General features: G+C 42.3%; 1 protein-coding gene and 1 long non-coding RNA gene across 16 annotated transcripts in view; one reads left to right on the top strand and one right to left on the bottom strand.

Annotated features, from left to right (window-relative positions):
- Window positions 1-27,209, bottom strand: part of LOC148000341 (uncharacterized) — a 73,720-nt gene that overhangs the window by 9,002 nt on the left and 37,509 nt on the right. For 2 of the 12 annotated variants that reach the window (XR_015641971.1, XR_015641978.1), the window contains exons 1-2: window positions 24,099-24,157; window positions 9,429-9,524 (exon numbers count right to left, since the gene is read on the bottom strand). The exons of 4 other annotated variants lie outside the window; for them this stretch is intronic. This is a non-coding gene — a long non-coding RNA (uncharacterized LOC148000341). Of the gene's footprint in view, window positions 1-8,217; window positions 9,525-12,332; window positions 12,403-23,923; window positions 24,160-27,209 lie in introns of those variants that run through there. 6 more of the 12 variants (XR_015641970.1, XR_015641976.1, XR_015641969.1 and 3 more) reach the window with 6 other exon arrangements.
- Window positions 3,627-13,428, top strand: LOC148000343 (sperm motility kinase X-like). 4 transcript variants are annotated; one of them, XM_087591917.1, is made up of 5 exons: window positions 3,627-3,824; window positions 6,826-6,917; window positions 7,921-9,665; window positions 9,999-10,169; window positions 12,934-13,428. In XM_087591917.1, exons 3-4 carry the CDS (start codon window positions 7,954-7,956, stop codon window positions 10,033-10,035), a joined length of 1,749 nt encoding a protein of 582 aa, XP_087448043.1. In that variant the 5' UTR covers window positions 3,627-3,824; window positions 6,826-6,917; window positions 7,921-7,953; the 3' UTR covers window positions 10,036-10,169; window positions 12,934-13,428. The 4 variants fall into 4 exon arrangements, with proteins under 4 accessions (XP_087448043.1, XP_087448044.1, XP_087448041.1 ...); XM_087591918.1 differs by having other exon boundaries at window positions 3,658-3,824; window positions 12,920-13,420; XM_087591915.1 differs by lacking the exon at window positions 3,627-3,824 and having other exon boundaries at window positions 3,981-9,665.

The raw sequence follows: 27,209 nt of genomic DNA, 5'->3' as shown, positions 1-27,209 counted from the left end.
AAAACCCCAAAAGAACAACAATTCCAACCAACCAGAGCTCCTAGGGAGTAATCCACTACCCACAGAGTACACATAGACTGACCCATGGCTCTAGCTGCATATGTAGCCAAGCATGGCCTTGTTGGGTACCAATGGGAGGAGAAACCCTTTGTCCTGCCATGTCTGGACCTCCCACTGCAGTGGAATTTCAGGGCAGGGAGACAGGAAAGGTAGATATTTGGGGAGGGGAACAAGCTTATAGAAGAAGGGGGAGGGCAAATGGGATGGGGGATTATGAATATGATATCAGGAAAGAGAATAACATTTGAAATCTAAGTACAATTAAAAAAATAGAAAAGAAAAGAAAAATAAAGAAAAATTATCCAGTAAAAATAAAATAAAATAAAATAAAAAAATATAAAAAGAGCAAACTACAAAAAACCAGTTACATACAATCAGCCTTAAGGGAACTAGCTCGGTGTATATGGGTGTTTGCTGGGCAAATATAGACATGAGTTTAAATCTCCATAAAAATCACATCTGACTACATATGTGCCTCTAAACTAAGCCTTGAGAGCAGCAGACAAAATATTGGTGCTGGCATGCCAACCTAGCTTCAAGTTCAGACACCATCTCAAAGGACTAAGCAGGACAATGATAGAGCAGGACACCTGAACTCCTCCTCTAGACTGTGCATGCGAACAAATGCTCACAACCAGGTGTACACACACACACACACACACACACACACACACACACACAAACACACACACACACACACGCATAAAATATTCTTTGAAGAGTATTGAAGACAATGTTAACATAACTAAGGTAAAGAGAGGAGCCAATAAAACACCAGGTGTAGTCTCAGAGTGTCTCCTCAACACATCACATTGCAAAGACATCATGTCTGGATTCAGCCTCCTTTACCAAACTCACTCCAGAGAGCTGCTGCAATCCTCCAGCCACATGAGGATGCAATAAAAGGCACAGCCCACAAGTTAATGTCCTGGCTGACTGGCCTGTGGCATTTTGTTGTAACCCATGAGTCTCATGCAACAACCCCAAAGCCACACTGTCAGGCTCTCTCACTGAAGCTCAGGCTTGCTGGCAGCTCCTGCTGAGACTAGTTTTCTGTTCTTTGATATTTCATGAGTGATACTCTAATTCATGCTCGTCTATAGCACACACAGAGGCTGCATGCAAAACTCCTACGTTAGGTTGACCTCCTGAGCTGTTCAATAAGTTGCAAAATAGTGTTATGACTGAACATCTCACAATCCTCTGAGTTTCCCTCAGATGATGATGTGAGTTTGGTAAGCTCAAACATATGATTTCCTTGTTCTTTTACCAATAAAATGAATTATAGTTATATCAGATGTCTTTATAATATGTACCCCAAACCAAAAGTATACAGAAGAGACAAATATCCACGTTTTACATAAATAACAATGCAGATGCTTCTGAAAAGCCTGACTTTTAAGTAAGGACACCTTTACTATTGGTGACATTTTTTTTCAATTTTTGTGTTTATTAACTTGAGTATTTCTTATTTACATTTCGAGTGTTATTCCCTTTCCCAGTTTCCAGGCCAACAATCCCCTAACCCCTCTTCCTCCTCCCCTTCTTTATGGTTGTTCCCCTCCCCATCCTCCCCCCTTTGCCGCCTCCCCCCAACAATCACGTTCACTGTGGGTTCAGTCTTAGCAGGATATTGGTGAATTTTGAAAATGTTTTGAAAAGAAATATTTGAATATAACAAAAGATTCTTAATTTTTGTTTTCTACTATATTTCAATATCACCATATTACTTTAACTTTTATACTCTATCTTATTAAATATGATTGAATAAATTTTTTCATACTTTGTCCTTTTCATTGGAAGTTTTCTTTGAAGACCTACAAAAATATAATATACTTTCTGATGAATATTAAATTTGTAAAATAAAACAGAAAAATGTTTATTTCTCCTATTCATAAAATTTACCAGATATTAGAAATAAAATAATTTTCTACAAAAGAAATATGCGGTAGACAAGAAGGGGAACATTAATATACAATGAATACCATGACTGCAATCATAAAAAGATTGAAATTAAGACTGGAACACAGCTCAGGTTGACAGAAGGCACTGCTTGTGCACAGGAGTTGAGTTCAGTGGCCAGAAGCCATGCTGTGTGTCTCACAACCAACTCTAACTCCAGATCTACAAACACGTAAAACCTGTGGCTTCCACCACCAACTCTAGTCATGTCTGTATACAACTACAAGCACAGACATGTACATGTTATTTAAAATAATGATGATAATATTAACATTTTTAAAAATAATATATTTTGTTCAAATATTAAAGGCATTAAGACAAGGGAAAATGTCCTTCCTCATTTGTTTGATACAAGCAAATACACTAACATCTCCATTGTCATTTCCAGTAAGAACTTGGAATGAGGTAGACACAAACTGTACCAGGATTTTAAATCCAGAGGTGTTCAAAACACAATACAGAGCTAAGATCACAAAAGGGGTCAAGGGAGCTCCACTGGCCCAAACCTGCTCAGGGAAGACATGAGCAGTTGCTTTAGCCTGGAAATGTTCACTAAATCTTCATTTATGTCTTCACAGTTTTGGTTGGTGTTTGGTTGAGAACTTTTGCTCTATTTATCAAATCTTGGCGAAGAAAATCTTGTTTTGTTTAACAAACCATGTGTGCCTCTGCCTTCGGGGTTGAGGATTCTAAGATGACTATTGATCAGTTATTTTCTCTATCATTTAGAAACTATCAATCCTAGCTTTCTGTCTGGTGAGAAACTGGATGAAGACTCTATGGGAAAAACATGGGAAAGTCTCACCCCTAGGGATGGTAGTCACACTGCAGTTTGGTCAAAGTATGCCAGGGTCAGTGAGAAGTTAACATTTTGTTCTTATGTGAGTCCAAGAAAATGATCTACTTTTCTCAAGTGCAGATGGGATAGCTTCCACAAACCAACAGTTGTTACAGAATGTTAGGGTCTAAGTGAAAAATGAACCATGTTATCCATTGACTAATATATGAATGTTTCTGTGTGCCCTTTAGCTTGTGTCATATTAAATGCAAGCTGGAGTAATTTGAGAAAAAACTGAATTGAGTTTAGGTAAGGTCATGGAACCTTTTAATTGATTGATGACATTGGGTATAAGGTCATGGCTCCACATAAGTACGTAACTGTATAATATTACAAACAATAAAGCAAACTAATACACTGTCCATAAACCAGTGTTGGATATCAGTTGTGAATCGCTTATTATAATTCATATGATACCACTCATTATTTTTAAAGTAGAAAGAGGCTCTATTGGGGTTTGGATATCTACTATCAAGAGAGGATCCTGTGCTTGAACATTGGTCTCTGGCATGTGACCCTGTTTTCTGAGGTTGTAGAAAATCTGAAAAACATAACCTAGCAGAAAGAAGTAGGTCATAGGAGATATAGGGACTGCTAACTGGGTGTAACCATCTTCCTCAAGTCTCTACTGCCTCACTGACCTTAATTCTTTCCTGTCTGGAGGACAGAAAATAAAGAAAACAAGTGGACTGTGCCCAACCCTCATTGGTCCATTTCAGCTCTGACCTCAAAAGGAACCATTGTGAGGTCATTTACTTCCTTAGTTACTGAAAACACATCCTGTCTGTACAGGGCATTAGCTGTTGGTTGGTGGCTGGGTTAGTTGGTTGGTTTGGTTGGTTTGGTTGGCTGGTTGATTGGATGGTTGGTTGGTTGGTTGGTTGGTTGGTTGGTTGGACAGCAATTGCATTTATTCAGTTAGCCACTGAACTTGGATATTCATGAATTGTTGAATCTGAACACAGTGAGTTTTCCTCTATATTCCTATGTCTCACTTTAGACTTGTTTGTTTTCTGTATTTAAACTAAGTCTCTGTTCCTGTATATTTTTGTTTGAATATTGAATAGGAGAATTTTTCTTTGTTGATTTGATTTATCACCCGATTTTGCATTGTCATATTTTACATGTATTTATTCCATGAACTAATTTTGAACAATAGTTTATGATAACAAAACAGCACGAACAATCTCCTAATGGCATTTCCAGACATGTACATAAAGAACTTTGACCATATTCCCATGATCACACTTTCCCTGGCTAGTCCCTTTCAGGTTCCTCAGTTTTTCCCTTTTAGTTTGTTCCCTTTCTTTCCAAGTACTGGCCCAATTGTTCAAGTTCTCCTATTCAGAGGACTGGTAGGCTACATTGGGTGGTCTATTAAGAAAAGGCACCAACAGGTCTCTGTGATTTAGCAGGAAGCCTCCCCCTAGCGGGTTAACTTGGGATCTTCCTTGCAGTGCAAACTCATGACCCTATGCAAGCTACAAGGCAATGCTTAGATCCTAATTTTTTGACGATAACTATGAAAGTAGGTAGATGAATAGAATTCAAGGACAGAATAGATATAAGTCTAAGAAGATCCAGTTTTATACTGCCAAGAAGAACTTTCCAAAGTGAGACATATGATACTATGACCCTTCATTTACCTGGGTCATTCTGTTGGCAGCTGTCATTCCATTGAATTGCTATCTTCTATCTTCAGGAGAACAAATGTGACTCTGAAGCTAGTGTGGTACCAGGCACAGGAGGTCGGGCCAATAATGAACTCGAAGCAAAGGAACAAGCATGGGCCTTTGAGTCTTGCTGGCAAAACAGCTTAAAGTACACGTCCAGGAAAAAAAGTGCCTAGTGCTGGAATGGTCTGCCCAGCATTCCACTGGACTCACTCAAACAACATTTAGAGAAAGAGAGGGAATTTTATATTGACAATGTGCCTCTCCAAATTTCCAAACCTAGGCTTGAATAAAACTACTTCCACCATTCCTATAGTTTTTATCTGCTAGTGGAATGGGAGTGCAGAACAGAACCTTCATAGTCAAGCAACAAAGAGCCTTTCAGGATCCTTTTTGCTTTCCATGACATTGCTGAGGAAGGAGGGTTGTATTCCCTGGGACATTCAAAAATCTAACATCTGATTAGAGACCTAACAAGTAGGACTTTGAAGCCCATGGCTGGACCATACCTGTACCTCTGTTTCATTGTTTGAAGGTTTAGCTTGTTAGCATTGCTAGGAAATGCTTTGTGTGCAATGTGTACACATGTGGTGTTTCTATATGACTATGAACATTTCAAGAGGGAATGTCCTTCCTTGACCTCTGCTAAACTGCAGTCCATTTCCTTTGGCATCTGTCATGGAGTTGGTTCTTAGTGAGTCCTGTCAGATTCCTCTAATGTGTAAAACTGATGAGTTGTGGTGAGAGGGGATAGCAGCATACATTCAAACACATGCAAATGGCTCACAAAAGCCCTTGCACCTCTGTCATTAATGTCATAATCTCATGTGTAAGCCCAATGGGTCTAAAGTTACTTTCTAGAGCTTTGGGAACATAGATCAAGCAAAAAATACATAGCAGCCACTTCTTTCTTTCATTTCGCATGTTTGTTTTTGTTCCATGAGACAGACGCTCCTGGACCACAGGCTGGAATCATCATTTCCGAGTAGCCAAAGATTACTTGAAGTGATGATCTTCCTCCTCCACTTTAACAAATTTTATAATTAACATGGGCTCATCTTTATGAGACTATCCTGACTTTAACTTTGTCCTATGTCTGTCAGAGGACCCTGAGGAACTCTCATCACTCTGGGTCCAGGTAGCTTACCCAAGTCTAGATTTTTCTTATCGGACTGTTTTGTGCCAATTCCTACTTCAACTTTCAACCCCAATTCAACAGCAGTAAGATGTGGATACACAGGAAACTGCTACAGGGCACAACATGTCACCTGCACCAAAGATACACTGATCTCATACATTTTCTTGACCCTCTGGGAATACATACACAGGGCCAGTTAGAATTAGAAAGCAGCCTTGGTACATAATTAATTTGTTGGGTACTTGTCCTTGCCTTGCTAACATCCTGATGCACAAGTAATCAACTTCTGTTGTTTTGAAGGTCAAACACAAGGCATTTTCTTTGAGAGCAGAAGGACCCAGAGTTCCAGAACAAGGCACCATCTACTACATCAGTTGTTTATAGGTTCCTGGCTTACGGGTGTTTACTTGATCATTTGGAACATATCAGCTCACTGTTTCTAGATCTTGAGCTTTGGTCAGAAGTCTCAAGCCTGAGGGCAGGCAATATGGGATTAATGGTGTCATATTCCTCTCAGCCCCCAAAATGGTAGTCTCATGCCCAGGGGTGCAATGAGTAATAGCATTTTGTCACAACAATCAAGGTAGTCAGGACTTACAATCCTTAACACTTGTCGGAGTTCAAAAAGTAAATAGAACACATTGAATATGGACATGAATTATTACAAATTTATGGAGTCTGGGGTCCATGTGAAAAGCAAGACAATGTCCATCAACTTGCCATTGAATATCAGAATCCATTAAAAACTGGAGTGCCAAAGCTCTGGCGTCCATTGTCATTCTCAGGATTCCTTGTTTGATTATTAATGACAAAAGTGTCCTTGTTAAAGATGGAGTGTTAAGTGTTTGAACATTGTTCCCATTAGGTGGTGTAATTTGGGGTTAATTATGGTCCTTGGGCAGGGGTACAAGTAGGAAGAAATGGGTCACTGGGTAACACTGGGGACAGACTCTTGAGTCAAACCTGCCCTCTAGTGCTCCAATGACCAAGACTAGCCTTCCTGTCCATGGAGACAGAAGCAGAGGAGAAGCAATGGACCGTGCCTAGCCACAGTGTTGGCTGCTCTTTGCTCTAACCTCCCAAGGAACCCTGTGACAATGGATAGACACCTGTCTACTTACAGCTCTGATTGAGGCTGCATTCTGTCCTTACAGGTACAGAAGCTGTTGCTTGGCTGGAAAGAAATTAGAGTTTGAAGACACAGAAATTAGACTTGGACATTCAGGAGCTGTTGGACCCTGACATAGTGAGTTTCTCCAACTTTGGACACTTCAACTTGCTCTTTTTGACTTTGGTTTCTGTATTTGCTGGCTTGAGTTATGCATTTACATTTCCATGTTTTTTATTATCTTCTATTTCACGTTTTATTAAATTATGTTTGCTATGTTAGAGTATTCTATTTTTTCACTTCATATGTATGACAGATTTGCATCCTCATATGCCTTGAGTACCATATCCCAGATGCATTCTGTGGAGGTCAGAAGAGGGAGTCAGGTTTTCTGGGTCTGGAGTTACAGGTGGTTGTGAGTCTCTCACACCATCCCTAAGATTGATACAATAACATATTCACATAGCATAACTCAGTTGTGTAAGAAAATAAAATCTCTCTATACCTGTCTATAGTTCCACTTCCCCAAAATCTGATTCCGTTGCTAACCTGACAGCTCATACTAATAAAATTATATAGAAAGACTTGTATCACTATTTTAAGTGGTGTATACCACCTGTGAGTGTGCTGTATAGGTGTGCTTAGAGTCGAGAGGTGTAGTAAACCCTGGCGCTGGAGTTAGGGTAGCTGTGGGCACCTGTGTTCTGAGAACCACCTACAGGTCCTCTGCCTGAGTAGCCAAATTTGGGAACTCCAGATGCAGATCGCCATCCTGCAAATTATAGGTTTTCAGGGATCTGTTCTCTTTACACCTTCTCTTGAAGCTGGTATTCTAGATGCCTCTACTCAAAGAGAATGCTGAGATCAGGAGAGAGGATGGTGAGCTTTTCCAATTTAGTGGCTTTTAGTGTCTAGGATACTCTGTTTGCAGTTGGTCCCTGACAACCGCCTCTATGTCATATTTTGCATCTGCTCCTTTGCAGTAGGTCCTTGTCCTTCCCTTCCCAGTATGTAAAGTACGTGGCTAGATTGTCTGATGTTTTTCTGAGCTTTTTTCCTCATCTCTTTAATGTAGGAATTTGAGCGTATCAACATGTTCTGGATCCTGATTTTAAATGTCTGTTTTATTTCTCATTGCAAGTTTGCTTCTAGCCATATAAAGGAGGGCCTGATCATGGAGCAGGACCCAGAGAGCCGAGACTCTATCGAGAACTTTACCACTGACTATAAGATCATAAGAACCCTGGGAAGGGGACGATTTTCAGTCGTAAAAATGGCCTATCACGTCCCAACCCTCACCTGTGTAGCTATAAAAGTTCTCAAGAACACCGAGAAGTGCTCCTCAGTGATGAGCAGGGAAGTTGACATTCTAAAGTCCCTGGGCCATCCTCATATCATCAAGGTGGTCGAAGTGGTCCAGACAAGAGAGGCCACCCACCTGGTCATGGAGCATGCCTCTCAGGGAGACCTACTGGACCGAATCCGGGAATGTGGATATTTAAAGTCGTGGGAGGCCCGAAGAATGTTTAGACAGATATTAGAGGCAGTACAATTCTGCCATGACAATAATATTGTCCACCGAGACATAAAGGCCAACAACATTTTGATAGACGGAAGGTGGAATGCCAAGCTCTGTGATTTTGGCCTAGCTGCTAAAACACTTCCTGGGCAGAAGCTGATTGATTTCTGTGGCACGCTGCCATACTGTGCGCCAGAATTCTTTGAAGCTGAGGAATATGAGGGCCGCCCATTTGACGTATGGAGTGTAGGTGTCCTCCTCTTCTTCATGGTGACTGGGCACTTGCCTTTCCTAGGCAAGTCATTTGCAGAGGTGAGGAGACAAATCAGTTCAGCCAATTTCAGCATTCCGCCTCACGTTGCCAACGATATTTTCAATGTTATAGTGGAAATGCTGATGATAAATCCCAGCAGGAGGCCCAGCATCCAGCAAATTATGATGCGCCCCATGATCAAAGACAGCCAGGCCTACTCACCACCGACATCCATACAGACGTTCACAGGAACACCAAGTCCTAGCACCATCAAAGCCATGAGAGTCATGAGGCATACACCTGAGAAAAGCACTGAGTCTCTGATAGACCAAAATATCAACGAGGTGCTGGCAACATACTTGATTCAACAGCACAAGCCACTCAGGAAAGTCTGCACACACCACCAAGTGGAGCCAGGTCTAGAAGATCTTCACTCCTTCCCTCGTTTTCTTAAAAGAAAGGGACCTCTTCTCTCCTCCTTCACCTTGTCCTCACATTCATCCAATATTCGGGAGAAGGAGGATAGGAAGAATTCCAGGAAGGTTGTCAGAAGGCATGCTGTAGGCTACCAGCAAACAAGGACCAACACCCTCCAGCTCGATCTCCTGGACTGTCCTATAGCTGAAGAATTCAGGGATAACAGGCTGCAAATCAGGAAGACATTCTCAGACTCCAAGACTGTGTTGTCTTGTAGTCTAACTGAACATATCCAGTCATCTCGACTTCAATACACCTATTCCACTACAGCAGACCGGAATGTGTCCTCCTTCATACCGCCACATGATTTCTGTGCATCACTGCAGACACCTAAGGGGATAAGCCTTGCAGGCTGCTCTGGAGATACCTGGCAGAGAGAGACACTCGTGGACAAAAATACCTTCATCAAGGAAGAGGCCATGGTTCATGAAGATACCGTCACTAGTGGCCAGCCACAAGTTCCTTGCCCAGCTTCCCGTCGGGGATGGCGTCACCACTGGAAGGGGTTTAAAAAGACAATTAGTAGAAGCCTTCGAAACCTGTGCTGCTGTCTGCCACCACCATCAGAAAATCAAGTCTCCTGCAATAACTTGGCTCTCAGGAAGAGAGGAGAACATTGTGTCACCCACAGAACCAGGTGGGTGCATGTCCTCATTCATTTCATCCATATTCCCTCCTGTCCTTTGTGACAAATGAGGATGGTCCTTGAGGCACACAGAAACTTGACAAACTGTAACTTCAGAAAGATTAAGTCCATAGAAACCCCTGAAGGGTGATCTGATGCTTTGTGAGTCATAAGGGGAATCAGAGACACTGATTAAAGCAGGACGAGAGGGAGGTGGGGGCATGCCCAAATGGGGCAGAGAGTCCTAAGACAACCAGTGGGGTGCTATGACTCTTTATGGAAAGCACAGGAAGTTCTCTGTTTTTCAGACACCAAGAGCCTCTTTTCTGTCTTTTTCTTTTCAAGTCCTGAAGAACAGCAGCCTCAGCTCCCTGGCTTTTAAGCCAGTGGTGGGGGTTGGCCTGGCTGAAAATTATACAGTCTCAGAGGAGCCAGGCCAGACGTCCAGGTGCCTGTGTGCTTGCAGGCCCCTTCTCCAGAGGAAGAGCTGTCCACACCACAGCAAGGTCTCTCCAGGTAAAGCCCCAGGCAGGAAGGCCTGCCTTTTCACTGTGTCTTGCTCAGAAGGGAGGGATGAAGTAGAACAGTGCCCTAAAAGTGTCAGTGGATCAGTAGCCCTCTGCCCTCTCTTCTAGCAGAGGTAAACATCAGAGATTGTTCTGTGGGACTGTACTGTTCTTTGCTTCCTGTTTCTTGCAGAGAACATGGTCTTCTTCATGAAGTAGACTTCTCAGAAAAGTCTCCCTAGTCAGCCCATCAGACCTGAGCTAAAATGGGTTCCCAGGTGGAATATGAGACCTCTATGTCTCCTCTGAAGGGAATTCTCCTGTCAAACTTTGACCAGACCCTCACCCATCCCCACTGCCCTGCAAAAGATATCACAGTTTATATTGCTTAAGTCCTCAGACCCAACTCAGGGTAAAGCTTACAAAACCCATACTGTGGAGTGACTCCCAAGGCAGCTGTGCCCTCTCTCTCACCAGTTCTGCCCTGTAATTACTCACCTCTCTATGTTTGCTCCCTCAAGGCCAACTTTCAAATGTCTAACTGGATTCCTACCTGTGTCACAGCCTCCTCGAAGGAGGAGGGACAGGTGTTATGAGCAGAGTCAAAAGAACAACTTAATGATGGAGAAGCAAACTGGTGTGGCCCTAGCTCATGACAGCTTCAGGCCTCCACTGGAGTATGCATTCCACTGGATAAATCTACCCAGGCTGCTTCCATTAACCTGAGAATTTGCACACTGCTTTTTTATGCCCAGTTAAACAGCCTTGCAATTCCTTTGTGAGAGCTTCTGGGAAGCTTTCCCTGTCCCTCCTACTGTTACATTTGTTAAGATGTCATCTCCTGTGTTCTTTTTAACTAGACTGTATCAACATCTTCCACAGCATGAGGTGTACAGAATACCATATGACTGACGTGGAGGGTCCCTCTGACCCAGTGTCTCTCTTAATTTGTTCAAAGGACATCAAGGATCCTGGCATAGTAATCCTGCAGTGATATGTGCTGAGTTTAACAGCATGTCCCTATAGTACTCCACCATTGTGATCACATACATATTTCTCATGTGCTTTATCCCCTGAGCTACAGGAAATTCTCTTACGACAGACAATCGTTTCCTGTCTAATTTGAGTGGGAAAGCATATCATATTCCACTCTGGAGCAAGAAGAGCACTATATGACCTCGTGTATCTGAACCCACAATGCACAAGTTTGGGAAAGTTCATTAAAGGGGTTCTTTGCTGGCCTCTAGCACTGAACCAGGTTAGCTACTCAGACAAAACCAAGGAAAGCCTCTCACAGACCCTGGCCAGCCTAGGTTTTAAGAGTTGGCCTCACACCCTGATGATTCCTTGTCATCCATACCCTGATATGTAGAAGCCCTGGTGAGTCGATATCTCTGTCAGTGTGTCTGTCTTTACTTTTACATGAACTACTTCCATGCAGGTGGGTCTCAATGGATGTTTCTTATACTGGACTCCTAGAGAGCCATGTACCCCTCAGGATGGCCTTAAGTGGAAAACACAAAATAGAAACATCAAGTATAAAATCCCAATTGATGGAAATAGATTCACAAAATTAAAAACCAATAGATGAAAAACACTAACCACTCCAATAAAAATCCTTAATATATCACTCTTAATTCTAACAGACTCACAGGTGTATGCTAAGGGAACATATTCCATGTACAATAGACAGAAGAAATTGGTTCTTATTTTCTGATATGTTTATGTAAATTAAGCATACTTTCATTTTATTTCTTCTTACATTTGTTTTGTTTTTTTTTCCTATTTTGGAATAGTATTGGTATGCTGGTTTTAGTGTTCACACAGTCAAACCTAAAATTCAGAGAGAATACCACTCGGGATAGAATGAAAGCCCAGGCTACCTTTGTCTTCCTCTTGATCTTGCTGCCTCTGTTCCTCCTTTCGTGTAATGCTATGCTGCAAACATTTCTGTTTTCATCAAGGTCTCTTAAATCCCAACAGGCCACCTTGTAGCTAAAGATTACCTTGAGCACGATCCTCTTCTTCCTGTCTCTAATTCTGCAATGTAGAAGTTTCAGTTCTGAGCCACTCTACCCTGTCAAGTAACACAACTTCAAGGCCAGTATAGGCAAGAGGAAGTACCAGGCTGAGTGCAATCCTGTCAGAAAAAGGACATTCTAAATATTTTTACCTGGCAGATCTGGTCTCTGCAGCTGGGGAGATAGATGTTGGGTAAAGTGTCACAGTGCAACAAAAGGACTCTGGAAATCAGACAAGGAAGAATCATGGTGTCATCTTAGGCCTTGAGCTTAACAGAGGCAGGTGTGGCAGACTGATGAGCTGAGATTACTGACATATTACTCTGTCTCAATATTGAGGTAAAAAAGCATTTGATGATTATTCCTGGCCTTCAGGTATGAGGACAAACAGACAGACACCAACACACAAACACACACACACACAGAAAGAGAGAGAGAGAGAGAGAGAGAGAGAGAGAGAGAGAGAGACAGAGAGACAGAGAGACAGAGAGACAGAGAGAGACAGAGAGAGAAAGGGAGAGAGAGAGAGAGGGGGGGGTAACTCTGAGGTAATGTATGTATCATGCACACATTAACTCTTTATAGATCTATCTAGACTTTTCCAACTATGGACTGTCTAAATTTTATAGTCATGTCTGTCTATTTCTTGGCCAGTGAACATAAACCTATGTCCCGTGGCAAAAAACCTACTAGGGTTTGCTAGTGATGAATATTTTTTCTTTCTCTTGTTTAACTCCAGTTTTCTTTATGCAGTCCAGGCAGCCAAGGACTTTTGATCCTGCTGGACAACGGACTGGACACAATGAGTGGCCTGATGAGTGGACCGTTGGACCATTTGGGACTCACCTGGACTAAAATCCATGTATAACAAAAGGGTCTCCAACATCCTGCTCCTTCCACTAGGAGGGCAGATGAAAGGAAGATGCTCCGAGATATAGATTTATTGTGGCTTTTTTTTTCTCTGTGTTTTCTTTTGAAGCTTGTAAGGTTTGCTTTTTATTCCTCCTATTTGTATATAATTTTGTTCATACATTTGTATTTATCTAATATTTTAATGTTTTAATTGAAGCAGTGACATCACCTCCCTCTTTTGTGCCTGCTCTCCAAACTCTCCCAGCTATCCTATATCAAACATTTCTCATGCCTTCACTCTTAAGTTGATGGACTCCTTTACGTGATTAAATTTGTTATATATTTTTACATATCTTGTGTATCCAGAAATAAATATAAATATACCTGCAGAGCCCATATTTGTTGCTTGTGTATATATTTGTTCAAGACTGACTATTCTGTATTTGACAACATGGTACCTTGTATTTTTACCTTTTGATACTTTCTCTTCCCCATCTTAAAATTCTTTTTCTGGCTAATGGTTTCTTGCCACTTTTATTTAACCTAAATTATTTATTTCCTTCTTTTGCCTCCTTTCTATACTCCCCCCATCTTTGATTCTACTACAACAAAGACCACTGCCTGTGGGAAGGACTCACTCTTGAAAGAGCCAGAGGTGTGGGTCAATTGAAGACCAGTGGGAAAGTTCCACTGCCGACCTTCAAGCACAATGACCCATCCCATCCAGGCAATAGTCAGTTCCCAGAGAACTGCAATCCAAACTGTTAAACAAAGCTACCTGTGATTTCCAACTCACCTCTCCTTCCCCTCTGGAAAAGCAGGAATGGTTCATTGATCACTAGTCAGTAGGAGGTCACTTCGCCCCATCAATAATACCCTGCCTAGTTACCAACTGCTTGAATTCTGCCCCAATTCTTAGCAAGGTATATAACTCCCTGTCAGAATCTGCCCAGGGTCATCTCCCTTTAAGCAGGAAGGCCTCAATAAGGCAGAATTAAGCTATTGTATAGATCACTGTCTCCATGAATGTCAATCAAGAGGTCCTGGAGTCGGTTCAGTTTGAACCTCACATTGGTGCATTCATCTGGAAACTTGCTTCTTCTGTGAGACCCATGGGAGAGTGGTGAAAGGGAGGAGTGGCAGTTACAACTAGGTACTGAGGTTGACTTCTCTGTGCTCTCTCTATCTAGCTTCATTGTGTTCTGCTTTTGGCTCCTTTCTTTCTTGCAAGCATCAGGAGGGCTCACAGAGGCTAGGTAACAGGGCTTTGACCTGTCCAGAGGCCAGCAATGTCAGAGAACTTTGATCCAGGGTGAGTCCAGCAAAGTCACCAGAACCTGTGTGCATCTCACTTCTGGCAGGAGCAGATAGTCTGAGTTATCCCATCCACAGCAGTGATGGGTTGGTCTGTGTACTTTGCCCTTGAAAAGGGACACTTGGTTTGTGTGTTAGATGTTCTTTTTTTTGCATTCTTGTTTTCATGTTTTGGACTTGGACTGATGAAAATTTTGGACATGGGACCAGTTGTTTTCTCACCTTAATCTTATTCTGAGTCATTTTCAAGAATTTAGGACTAAGGACCACTTAATGAAACTTGGAGTGGCCTGCTTTTGATGTTAAATGGCACCAGGAGAGAGACCTTTTAACTCTCCAAGGTGTCAGCAATAGAAGATAAAATGTTTCAGACATTTTCCCTCCTCCTCAACCCCTACCTTCTAAACACTTCTTCTTCACTAGAAACAACAAAAGCCTACTTCAGCCCAGCAGCCAGCTCCTTCCTTATTGACAGTATTAGCCTTAGGGCTGGAGAGATGGCACAGAGGTGAAGAGAACTGAGTGCTCTTCCAGAGCTCCCGAGTTTAATGCCCAGCAGACACTTGTTGAATTCTCTTTTTCTTCAGGATTGGTTCAGAGTTTCATGGCTCACAAGGTCACAAGGATTTAACCCCTTTTTCCCTGCTCCTCTGCTCATTGCTGACACAGTGCAAACTGGCATCCAGGATCCCTGACAGGAGAGGCTCCATGTGGGCAAAAGTATATTTCAACAGAGCTTACAAATGGCTCCTGGCCCCACAAGGAACCCACCCAGATTAGGGCTTCAATTCAGTAAGGGGTAGGGAGTGTCTCCAGATTTGCCACCAGGCTCTATAAGCATATCTCAATAATAATTTGTCCCAGGTTCACATATGATATTAAATAAGAGCAAAGAGAAAATTCTCATATGATAGCCCTGACTTTCATCAATTAAGTTCGTACCAAATGTTTGAGAAAAGTTAAGGTTGCAGGGAGATTGTAGAACAGTGCAGATCATGGCAGAAAGAATTAATTAGACCACTTCCAGCCAACACACCACCCGATCCAGGACAAAAGAAATTAAAGCTTCAATATATTTACATTGACACTCATGACTACCCCTACAATTCTGACTGATGATTCAGTAATGCCTACAGGCTTCATTATCAGAGTTTTCCCTGGCTGAGATGTTTTCTACCACCTGTTTTCCTAAACCTTGCAACTCTCCCACCTGACCCTGACTTGGGACTGTCCATTCCATCAATGTGACGAGGTTGTGGCACAGGTGTTCAGTACCTGACCTGACTTGAGGAACACACCTTTGTCAGAAACAGAACAGACCTGGGTTATGGACAGAAGCAGCTTCATCCATGGGGGTGAGAGGAGGGCAGGGGCAGTGGTGAAATACAAATGGAGGGATTCTGGACTCAGTGTCTTCCTCCAAGCACTTCATTTCAAATGGTCAAACTAAGAACATTAAAACAGGCCCTCATCATGGGAAGAGGACTGGTTGTTAACATCTTCAGGGACAGCCAGATAGGCATTTACAACTGCTCATGTGCATGGAAACCTTTGCCAAAAGATCCAATGGCTAGAGATAACAGCTGGGCTGATAAGGCTGTTTAGGATGCAACCTTAAAGTAAAGAGTCATCTCTAGATTGTCCACTGTCATAGCAAAACTGCCCAGAACAGCTGATATATGTAGAAAAACAAATTAAATGGGCTCATGACGATCGACTAAAGGTAAGGTAATAGTACCCACCTCTTTAACAAGAACTGTTCCCAGAAAGATCCAGAGTCACGAACATGACAAACTTGAATGCTTGCCAGGTGACCCAGGTTTAGAGCACTTAAGGTAATAGGATCAGATAATGGGGACTGCCTTTGTATTTCAGGTAAGTCAGGGACTTGCTACGGTCTTGGGGCCTAGTTTGAAACTCCACTGTGTATATATATCGTCCCTGGAGTTCAGAAAAGTTAGAAAAGATTAATAAAATTCTAAAAGAGACCTTAATTAAAATAGCCTTGGAGACTGGTGGGGACTGCATGATGCTCCTTCCCTCTGCCCTATATTAGATATAGATGGCATTCTAGCCCCCATTGTGTCCAACCTATAGTTGACAGCTATTACAGATCTGAAAAATGATAATTTAATATTTAAGGTCAGAGCTCCCCAATAGGCTCATGAATATGTTTGGCCTAAATTATGTACCCTCTATGAAGTAGGCCTGGTTCCAGAACCTCACAAGTTAAGATTTCACCAAGCTGAGCCTAAACCGAAGTGAAAAGGACTTTTCATCATCCTGTTGAACACAGTCACCACCTGGGTGCACTACAACCATTCCAGACCTGCTCCTCCACTGAGGAAGACTACCTGGCTCTAGCTGTCGGAAAATAAAGGTTCAAACGCACACCAACCCCGTCAAGTCAAGTTGACTCAGTCTCAGTCCTGAGTCTATTCTCCCTGCTAACTATATGTCTGTATGGACTGTGTGTCTTAATTTCCCCTGTTATGAAGGTACTCTAGCTGGACCCTTGCTAAGTGAATATAGTCCAGTTAATCATCTTAAGACAACACTAGGTGTAGCTGCAAATAGGGAGGCAAAATACAAGCTGGAGGACTGTAAGCTTCAAGATGGAAGCTGTGCTAAAAGACAATGGGGGAATGAAAGAGTCATAGTTGGGGTCGATATAAGGCCAGTGGGAAAGTTTCCCCTCAAACCTCCATGCACACAGACCCCTCCCTTCCAAGGAGTAGTTAGTTTCCTGAGCATCTATAAGCCAGACTGTCAGACAAACCCACCTGTAACTCCACAGACCTCCTTGACTCCCAACTGTGCCCGCTGGAAAGTCCACAATGGTCCACTGATCACGAGTCAGCTTGAATGTCACTTCACCCCATCATTAGTACCCTGCCTAGTTACCAATGTTTGAATTCTGTCCAATAGTTTTCAAGGTATATAACTCCCTATCAGAGACTGCTCAGGGTCATCTCCTTTGAACTGGGAAGACCCAGGCATGCCAGATTAAATTAAATTACTCTTGCTACTGCATAGATCACTGTTTCCATGAGTCTCACTGTAGGGACCCTGAAGAGCTTCATTTCGGACCTCACAAGATGAGGTGCAAGTATGATCAGGGAACACTACAACACATTACAATGAAGACAATGAAATTCAATATGATAAAAGTGGACAGTCAAAACTTTTAATACTCTTAAAAATGTGAAGCCCAACAAAATAGTCTCTACATGGACACTCAACATGCACACATCCACACAAATAAGTGCATACATATCTATTGTGGCTATTCCTAGATGTCAACTTGACTATATCCAGAATGAACTACAATTCAGAATTGAAAGGTTCACCTTTGATACTGATCTTAAGGCTAGGAGATAGAAGTATTTGACGTGTATCTTGGCATGGAGATCTTGGGGCATAGTGCCTATGAATTCCAGGAGACTAAGGCAAGGCGATCTCAGAGTTCAAGGTCATCTGGGACAAAGCAAGTTCCAGACACCTTCTGGTGGAGACCTATATAAGGACTTTGGAATAAGGAAGGTTCTCTCTTCTTAGCCTGCCTGTCTTGTGGGACTAAGACACTGCTATATCCTTGGACAACATTTACAGCTGATGCTGATCATGGTTGGGGAGTTGGACTACAGACTGTATGTCATCAACAAGTTCCCTTACTATACAGAGACTACCTATAAATTCTGTGAGTCTAGAGAACTCTGACCAATACATAAGTTGGTACCTGGAATGGTTCTAGAGGAGCAGATGTGTAAATACGAGATTTTAGGAATGTGGAGTTGGTTTAATAATTCACCAGCTCATTCAACTACTGAAACCTCCACTCATACTCTGTCTTCTGGGGGTCAGAAAATATTGAAGATCTGTGGTTGATACTGTCTTTCAAACTTAAAGAAGCCAATGCCTTTGATCATCTTCATGACTTTGGTGATTAGGTATACAAAATTTTCTACAAGTTGGGGGAAAAATCAGAAAATGATTTTGCTGGCTTGATGCTCTTAGTACCTCTGGACAAATGGATGAAGGAAATGAATGAGCTGTATGAGAAAATTAAATGGCTCCAGATGCAAGTAAACAGTGTAAAATTTACTAAGTGTGTCCTTGGAGAGAAGTTTTCTCTAGCAGTCATAGATCTTGAGTTGCAGAACATCAAACTTCAGCCCTCTTTAGTTTGGCTGAATTAGAGTGAAAATTCAAGCTTCAGCAGTTACAGTAAAGACATTAACTGACAAAGAATGGGATCCTATCACTTGAAATGGGGTGTGTGGAAGGACCCTGTTGAAGATGAGAATTTTGAATCTTCAGATTCTCACGGTTTGACCACACCAGTGGAAGTGGTAACCTCACCCTTGAAATAAAGCCTTTTTCACATGAGGAATTTAGTCCTACAGAGTGTGATAAACCAGCAGTGACTTTCACTGAAGAAAATGTCAGACAGACTTTCTGCCTCTACCTTTCTGCAGGGACAGACTGCTAGCTAGTCTGCTTCCTGGAAGATACTATATCTTGAGGCTTAACAGAGGATCCACTGCACTCTGAACATTAGGCGTAATATCCTGAAGTGTATCAGAAGAACTACTGCACTCAGAACATTTGATACCGCATGCTGAGGCATCCCAGGAAATCTGCTACAATCAGGGCATCTGACAACACAATTTGAGACATCCCAGGAGATGTAATGCACATAGGACACCACAGTTGAGGGCATTCCAAGAGGTCCTCTTTATACAGGGCAACTGGGTAATTGACACCACAATCTGGAGGCCTCCCAGGGTCTCTGTGACAGGCAGGGCAGTTGCCAAAATCAATAAAAGGCCTCCCTGTCCTGTGGCTGCCCTCAAGGAAAGAGAAACCACAGTCCATTGTCACCCCCCTCCATCTGTGTCCCCAGAACAGCTTCACAGAGGACACATTTTGAATGTTCCTCTGAAGATGCCACAGTCTGAAGGCCTCCCAGGAGATCTACTGCAGGCTGGGCAACATATCAGCAGCTTCTCTGCCCCTTTGAATATCCTCCAGTTGGAAGGCCCTCACAGGAGGTCTGCTACAGACGGGACCACAGTCCTGACAGGAGCCCTGTTGGAAACCAGGGACCAAGGAGTCAGACTCCAGAGTCACCTTTGTTTCAGCACCTCATGGTATCTTCTCAAAAACTGACCATATGACGGGTCATAAAACACACCTCAACATATACAGGAAGATAGAAATAGTCCCATGCAATCTATCATATTCCCACAGACTAAGGCTGATCTTCAATAACAACAATAATGAAAGAACACCCACATATACATGGAAGTTGAACAATGTTCTACACACATATACCTTAGTCAAGGAAGGAATAAAGACAGAAATTAGAACACTCCTTAGAGATTAATGAAAATGAAGGTACAACATTCCCAAACTGATGGGACAATATTGAAGCTGTGTGAAGTGGAAAACTCATAGCTGTGACTGCCTGAAAAAAGCAAAAAACAGGAGAGAGCACAAATCAGCAGCTTGACAGCACACCTAAAATCTCCAGATCAAAACAAGGCAACTGCAACCAAGAGCAGTAGAAGGTAGGAAATAATCATTCTCAGGGCTGAAATCAACCAAGTAGAAACAAAAAGGTCTATACAAGGAACCAACAAAACCAAGAGCTGGTTCTCTGAGAAAATCAATAAGACAGATAAACTCTTAGACAGACGAACCAGAGGGCACAGAGAGTGTGTCCAAATAAACAAAATCAGAAATAAAAGAGGAGACATAACAACAGAATCTGAGGAAATGAAAAAAATCATCAGGTCCTATTAAGAAAGGCCAAATTTAACAAAACTTAAAAATCTGGAGGAAATGGACAGTTTTCTAGACAAATACCAAGTACCAAAGATAAACAAGGAACAGATAAACCACTGAAATTACCTCATAACTCCTAAAGAATTAGAACCAGTTATTAAAAGTCTGCGAATCAAAAAGAGCCCACCACAAGATGGGTTTAATGCAGAATTCTATCAGACCTTAATAGAAGACCTCATACCAATACTCTCCAAACCATTCTACAAATTAGAAATGGAGAAAGCACTACCAAATGCCTTCTATGAAGTCACAATTACTTATACTGAAACCACAGAAAGACCCAACATTAAAGAGAACTACAGACCAAATTCCCTTTTGAATATCAATGCAAAAATACTTAATAAAATTCTCACAACAGGATCAAAGAATACATAAAAATGAACAACCATCATGATCAAGTAGACTTCACCCCAGGAAGAGAGGGATGGTTCAATATATGGAAGTCCATTAACAGATTTCACTTTATAAAAAAACCTCAAAGATAAAAACCACATGATCATTTCATTAGATGCTGAGAAAGCAATGGAAAAAATTCAACACCCCTTCATAATAAAAGTCCTGGAATGATCAGGAATTCAGTGTCGGCACCTAAACGTAGTAAAAGCAATATAGAGCAAACAGTTGCCAACATCAAACTACATGGAGAGAAACATGAAACAGTCCCAATAAAATCAGGGAGTAGACAAAGCTGCCCAATTTCTTGCTGCTTATTGAATATAGTTCTTGAAGTCTTAGCCAGAGTAATCAGACAACAAACGAAGGTCAAAGAGATACAAAGTGGAAAGGAAGAAGTCAAAATATCACTATTCGCAGATGATATGATAGTATACCTAAGTGACCACAGAAGTTGAACCAGAGAACTACTAAGCCTGAGAAACAGCAAAGTGGCTCGATATAAAATTAACTCAAACAAATCAGTAGCCATCTTCTATTCAAAGGACAAACAGGCTGAGAAAGAAATTAGGGAAATGATACCCTTCATATTAGTCCCAAATAATATATAATGCCATGGTGTGACTTTAACCAACAGATTGGGAAAAGATCTTTAACTATCCTACATCTGATAGAGGGCTAATATCCAAAATATACAAAGAACTCAAGAAGTCAGACTCCAGTGAGTCAGATAACCCTATGAAAAAAACGGGGTACAGGGTTAAACAAAGAATTCTCAGCTGAGGAATATCGAATGTCGGAGAAACACCTAAAGAAATGTTCAGCGTACATCTGGAGTCATCCAGGGAATGCAAATTGAAACAACCCTGAGATTCCATCTCAAGTCAGAATGACTAAGATAAAAACTCAGGTGACAGAAGATGGTGGAGAGGATGTGGGGAAAGAGGAACACCCCTCCTTTGTTGGGTGGATTGCAAATAGGTACAAACTCTCTGGAAATCAGTCTGGAGGTTCTTCAGAAAATTGAAAATTGGACTATCTGAGGATCTTGCTATACCTGTCCTGGCCATATACCCAAAAGATGGTCCATCATAAAACAAAACCCCCAGGAAAACAACAATTCCAACCAACCAGAGCTCCTAGGGACGAATCCACTACCCAAACAGTACACATGGACCGACCCATGGCTCCAGCTTCATGTAGCAGAGCATGGCCTTGTTGGGAACCAATGGGAGGAGAAACCCTTTGTCCTGCCAAGTCTGGACCTCTCACTGTAGTGGAATTTCAGGACAGGGAGGCAGGAAAGGGAGATGTTTGGGGAGGAAAAAAATTATGAAATTATGAAAGAAGGGGGAGGGTGAATGGGATGGGGGTTATGGATATGAATCCAGGAAAGTGAATAACATTTGAAATGTAAATACATTTTAAAAAAAATAGAAAAGAATAGAAAAAGAGAAATACCCAATAAAAATTAAAATGAATAATAAAAATAAATAAAATAGGAGCAAATTTAGAAAAAAAGAAGTTATATACAATCAGCCTTAAGGGAACTAGGTCAGTGTATATGGGTGTTTGCTGGGCAAACATAAACCTGAGTTTAAATCTCCATAAAAAGCACATCTGACTACATATATGCCTCTAAACCAAGCCTTGAGAGCAGCAGACAAAATATTGGTGCTGGCATGCCAACCTAGCTTCAAGCTCAGACACCATCTCAAAGGACTAAGCAGGACAATGATAGAGCAGGACACCTGAACTCCTCCTCTAGACTGTGCATGCAAACAAATGCTAACAACCAGGTGTACACACACACACACACACACACACACATACACACACACACAGATACACGCACTCGCATGCGTAAAATATTTTTTGAAAAGTATAGAAGACATCTAGTCCAATTGAACCCATTTCTGGCTCTGCCTTCTCCCTGCTTTTTCTCTTAAGTCCTATAACATCATCTGACAAGGGCATATTCTATTTATTTATGATCTGAAGTTCTTCTAGAAGATAGATGCCCCAAGAGGTGATATTCACCTGCTTTTGAAAAGTGTCTCTTGCACAATAGATACTTAACAGATCTTTATTAAATACATATGCTGTATATGAAATTTATTGTTTGGGAAGTATCTTAATGGAAACTAAATCAGAGAAACCCATCCCCCTCATGTCCTCTCACAAAGTCTCTCAATGTCTGTATGTATTAGTAAAAATGTGGATGACAGCAAAGAGCAACAGAAAAGTTACCTGCAAAGCTCTTTACATACGGACACCCCCTACCAATTAACTACATAACAACATCTTTATTACTATAAGGTTACTAGGTGTGGATTAGTATAAGGTTACTAGATGTGGAAGTTAACATAAGGGTAGAACATCCAAGGGACTTCAGGAAGAAAAGACACAAATCACTGTGCCTTACCAATCTGTTAAACAAACCCTGGAGTAAATGGAAAATGAATTTGATGCTTAAAGAAATACTGGCCAGAATTCAACATAAATGGCATTCAACGCGAACCAACAAATTTTTTCTCACATATCTATCAGGCAAGAGCAGATCTCTGTCTGTCTGTCTGTGGTGAGTGTGTGTGTGTGTGTGTGTGTGTGTGTGTGTGTGTGTGTGTGTGTGTTAGAGAGAGACAGAGAGACAGATAGAGACAGAGATAGAGAAGAATGACTTGCTGTTTTGTTTGTCTCCCTCAGGATTGGAAAAAGACACTTTTCTTGATTGCCTGAGCTCCAACCCTTCATGAATGTTGGCTTCAGGTGGCACAGGAAATCTCCCTGGTTCGTTTCCCTATAATATTAGCATCAGCCACCTCTCCAGAGATGAGCATGAACCAGGAAGTTCATGAACCAGGAAGTGTGTGGAGTGCAGCAGCTGGTGTCACAGGCAGGGAAAGGAGAGCAGGAACTTGGAGCACATGAGTGAGAATGAGAGATGGGCCCAAGGCTCAAAGTGAGACACTCTCAACCTGTCAGTTCCCTCAATCACCTGCTGGGAAGGACCGGGCAGGCTGAGGGTAGGGAACTTCCAGTTGAGCACTACCTTGGGTGAAGAGACACCTGAGGGCTCTGGCCTGCAGAACCAGTGCCCTGCTTAGTAAAGTTTGCATGGGGTCCTCACCACTGCCAGAGCCCTCGGGCCAAAGGACTGCCTCAGTAAGCAACCATGCAGGGCTCAACTTCAGTGAACCCGGGCCAGGACAAGCACTGGCCACCAACCTTTTCCCTGGCGCGGTACAACCCCGCAGAGTAGCCCTCCACCTTCCGCCATGCTCTGCTGAGGTCGAGACCCTGATCCTCTATGGCAGCCTGCTCCCTTCTTTACCTCAGCTCTGTGGTCCAAGGCGGGATATTCTCCTGGCAAGGGAATCCGGACCTGCCTAACCTGCCTGGTCAACCAGAGCTGTTACTCCGCTCTCTTAGGTAACCAAGGAAACAGGGTTTCCACACCTTCCATAGCCCTGACCCAGACTAGATCCTCTACACCTGCACACACGCACCTTTTCCTGCGCTTTGATTCCCTCTCTGCTGGGAGGGCGGGCACAACCTGGTCGCCGGTGTGACGCGTTGAGAATCTCAGCCAATGAGAGGAAAAAGGCGGGACCACTGCAGAGGGGCGGGCCCCGTGCCGCTTCTCTGAGTCCCACCCCTCCCAGTGACTCTGCTTCTAAAAGCACCAAGTCTCTTGTTTCTAATTTAAATGCGGGTTCACTGAAAAAACGACATCTGTGTTGAAGACTGCTCAAAGTGCCTGAATAGTACTTGAGCACTAAGCAGGGGATGAATCATTGGTAGCCAAAATTATCTTGTACTATCTTTGGGGTCTTTAAACTTCTTAATACCAACCTTTGTAGCTGACCTAGGATCTTTGTGCCTGTTATATAAAACATTTGAAATGTATTGTTGAACTCAGCCAACCACTGGCTTTTCAGTAATGCGGAAAAGAAGAATATCATCAGCGGGACATTTTCCTGCTGTGCTGTAGGCTGCCCACCAAATGTTCTTTCCCCTGTATTTGTGTATTGATTTATGTTCTTTTGTTCTATGGCTATAAGACCTCATGCCAACCTCTTCCCCAATAGAGTCATTAATTCTGGGAAACCCGAATCTGTACTCCTATGCAGTATTCACTCAGAGTTGCCTCAGAATATAGTTCTCCTTGTTTTTGATTTTGGTTTTATTTTGTTCACGGTCAGTATGTACAATGAACTGTTGTCCTATCACCTGCTGGAGGTCATAGGATTAAAAAGGATGAGTAAAGTTTCACCGAGATGACAGCAGGGCTATCCTCAGATATCTTTGAGACCCAACCTTATATTTCTGTAGAGAAAGAGAGATTTTTGCATAAATTCTGGGTCCAGCTATAATACCCTTCGTAGCCCTGTCCAATTATGTTGCATACAATCGGGCACCTGACACAGATCCTTACATAAATCAAACTTTAGTGAGACTTTGAACCTGCTCCTTGGCCGGTGTGCTTTGTGTGCACATCTTTGTACACTCCAGCTTTAGCAGTCGCCAAGGCAGTTTAGCATGAACCCACATATACACAATCACCCCCTCCCTATCTTACAAAAATGTTTCTGTCCCCACCCTTGATATCTGTGATGCTTTCCTGCCTTCAGCAGGAAGCTTTCAAGGTTGGGGTTACTAAAATTGACCCATGTTGCTATCAACCATGAGCTCCATATTTCTTGACTATACATCCCCATGTATCTCTCGTGTGTTTAGAAAGCAGGCCAGCTCAGTACCTGGGTCTCTTTTGTTATACTACCCTGGAAAAAATTGGACTTTGTCACTTTAACTTGTGCACAGCTTTGGCTTTCTCTGAGGACTGTTAAGGTTATGTACTTTAATATGCCAATCTCTTCTGAGTGTGGGAACTACAAATTAAATAATAGGATATCTGAGCCTCACTACAGACAGTCTAACTAAACCTAAGAGTGACAGGACGATCCTGCTCTAGGAATTTGACACATTAGTGGCCATCCTTCCTAATCTTCCAGTCACAGCTGTGAGATAACAGAAGCAGGGGGGAAAGTCAAAGATATACTGACATATTTGGTATACTTTGGCAGTTTTTCAAGGCTCCCCAAATAATACAATCAAAAACTAAATAGTCTGTGGCTTAATCAGGGAGCAGAAGCATAAGGTGGAGAGATTTCAATCAAGGACAGAAAAACCATGGAATCCCCATTTTCACCACCAAAGGATACATATAACTGTTCGAACATGTCTGAGAAAATCCCATAGCATAGGCATGTGAGGAAAGGTAGGATGTGTGTAAATGATTTATAAAGATGCACAACCCCCATGACCCATACTTTGAGCCTTTGATCTTACTCCAAGTTTAGCTCAAACTTTTCTTCCTTAATAAGAGAAGAAAACATCCCTTTCTTTCTACCAATATCCTATGTGTCCCTGGTCCAATTCCTTGCTCTTAGTCACAAAAGCCCGGAAATTCCAGTGGTAGCTTCCAAACTCCATAATCTATCAACAACGTGTGTGCACACTGTGTACTCGAACACACACAGACACAGACACAGACACAGACACAGACACAGACACACACACACACACACACACACACACACACACACACACACACACACCCAGTGAGAACTCCAATCAACCTCGTCTACAGTGAGACTTGCCTATCACTTCTGGTTCACTGTTAGTAAATCGATGTCCACCTTATTTTATTGCCAGACATATTTAAAGTGTCAGCTGATGACCAAATGGAGACGATTCAATTTTTTCTTTAGATTTATTGGTATGAATGTCTTTCCTATAATGCCTGGTGCCTGGAGTGGTCAGAAGAGGGTGACAGATACACTAGAACTGGAGTTATAGAGTTTGCTTATCAATCTCCTGGTGGACCCTGGAAACTCTTGCTCTGCAAGAGGATCTGGTGTGCTAAACTGCAGAGCCCATCTCTCCAGCCGCTAAACACACATATTTTTATAAATAGCTTCTTAGGAAAGTCAGATGTTGTGAGCATCAAAGATCTAGGCTCCCAGCAGAACATGGGGTCAGGCTCTAAACATTTCAGAGATGTGATTGGTTGCCTACTTTCTCATTAAGCTGTCCATGCATGATCTGGCTGTTTGCACAGGGTCTCCTAGCTCAAGATGCTATCACACTCACTCTGTAGCAGAGGATGACCTGGAATTTCTGATCGACTGCCTCTGCCTTCCAAGTGCTGGGCCACCATATCTGGTTTAGCTCTTACTTCTTAGAGCAGAAACAAATGCAGGGAAATGAGAGGGGTGCTGGAAATCACTGTGTACAAAGGAACTCAGGAGGTGAGGCTCAGAGATAGAGGGATGATGGAACTTAGGAAATGCCAGCCCTAGCATTCCAGTATACCCCATAACTCCCAGAGGATGAAAGGAACATCTTCCAGGTTGACCTATATCTTGTTGACACTGTCTAGCCAGATGTTTCTAGGAAGCCCCTTCATTTCCATCTCTACCAAAGCAGACTTGTCACTTCAGCCCAATTTGTGACCACACCAGAGGCCTCATAGGTAGCAATGAATATCCTAGTAAGAACACCAGTGGAAGGGGAAGCTCTGGGTCCTGCTAAGACTGAACCCCCAGTGAACTAGA

This window comes from Rattus norvegicus, chromosome 17 (genome assembly GCF_021556685.1).
Source record: "Rattus norvegicus strain SHRSP/BbbUtx chromosome 17, alternate assembly SHRSP_T2T, whole genome shotgun sequence".
NCBI classification, from domain to species: Eukaryota; Metazoa; Chordata; class Mammalia; order Rodentia; family Muridae; genus Rattus; species Rattus norvegicus.
This window is presented reverse-complemented; position numbering and strand designations above follow the sequence as displayed.

Bases quoted from the DNA above. Each gene is read 5' to 3' on its own strand.
- LOC148000343 (XM_087591915.1), top strand. From the start codon at position 7,873: ATGTTCTGGATCCTGATTTTAAATGTCTGTTTTATTTCTCATTGCAAG. The intron at 9,666-9,998 runs GTGGGTGCATGT...TTTCTTTTCAAG, and splicing joins TGTGTCACCCACAGAACCAG to TCCTGAAGAACAGCAGCCTC.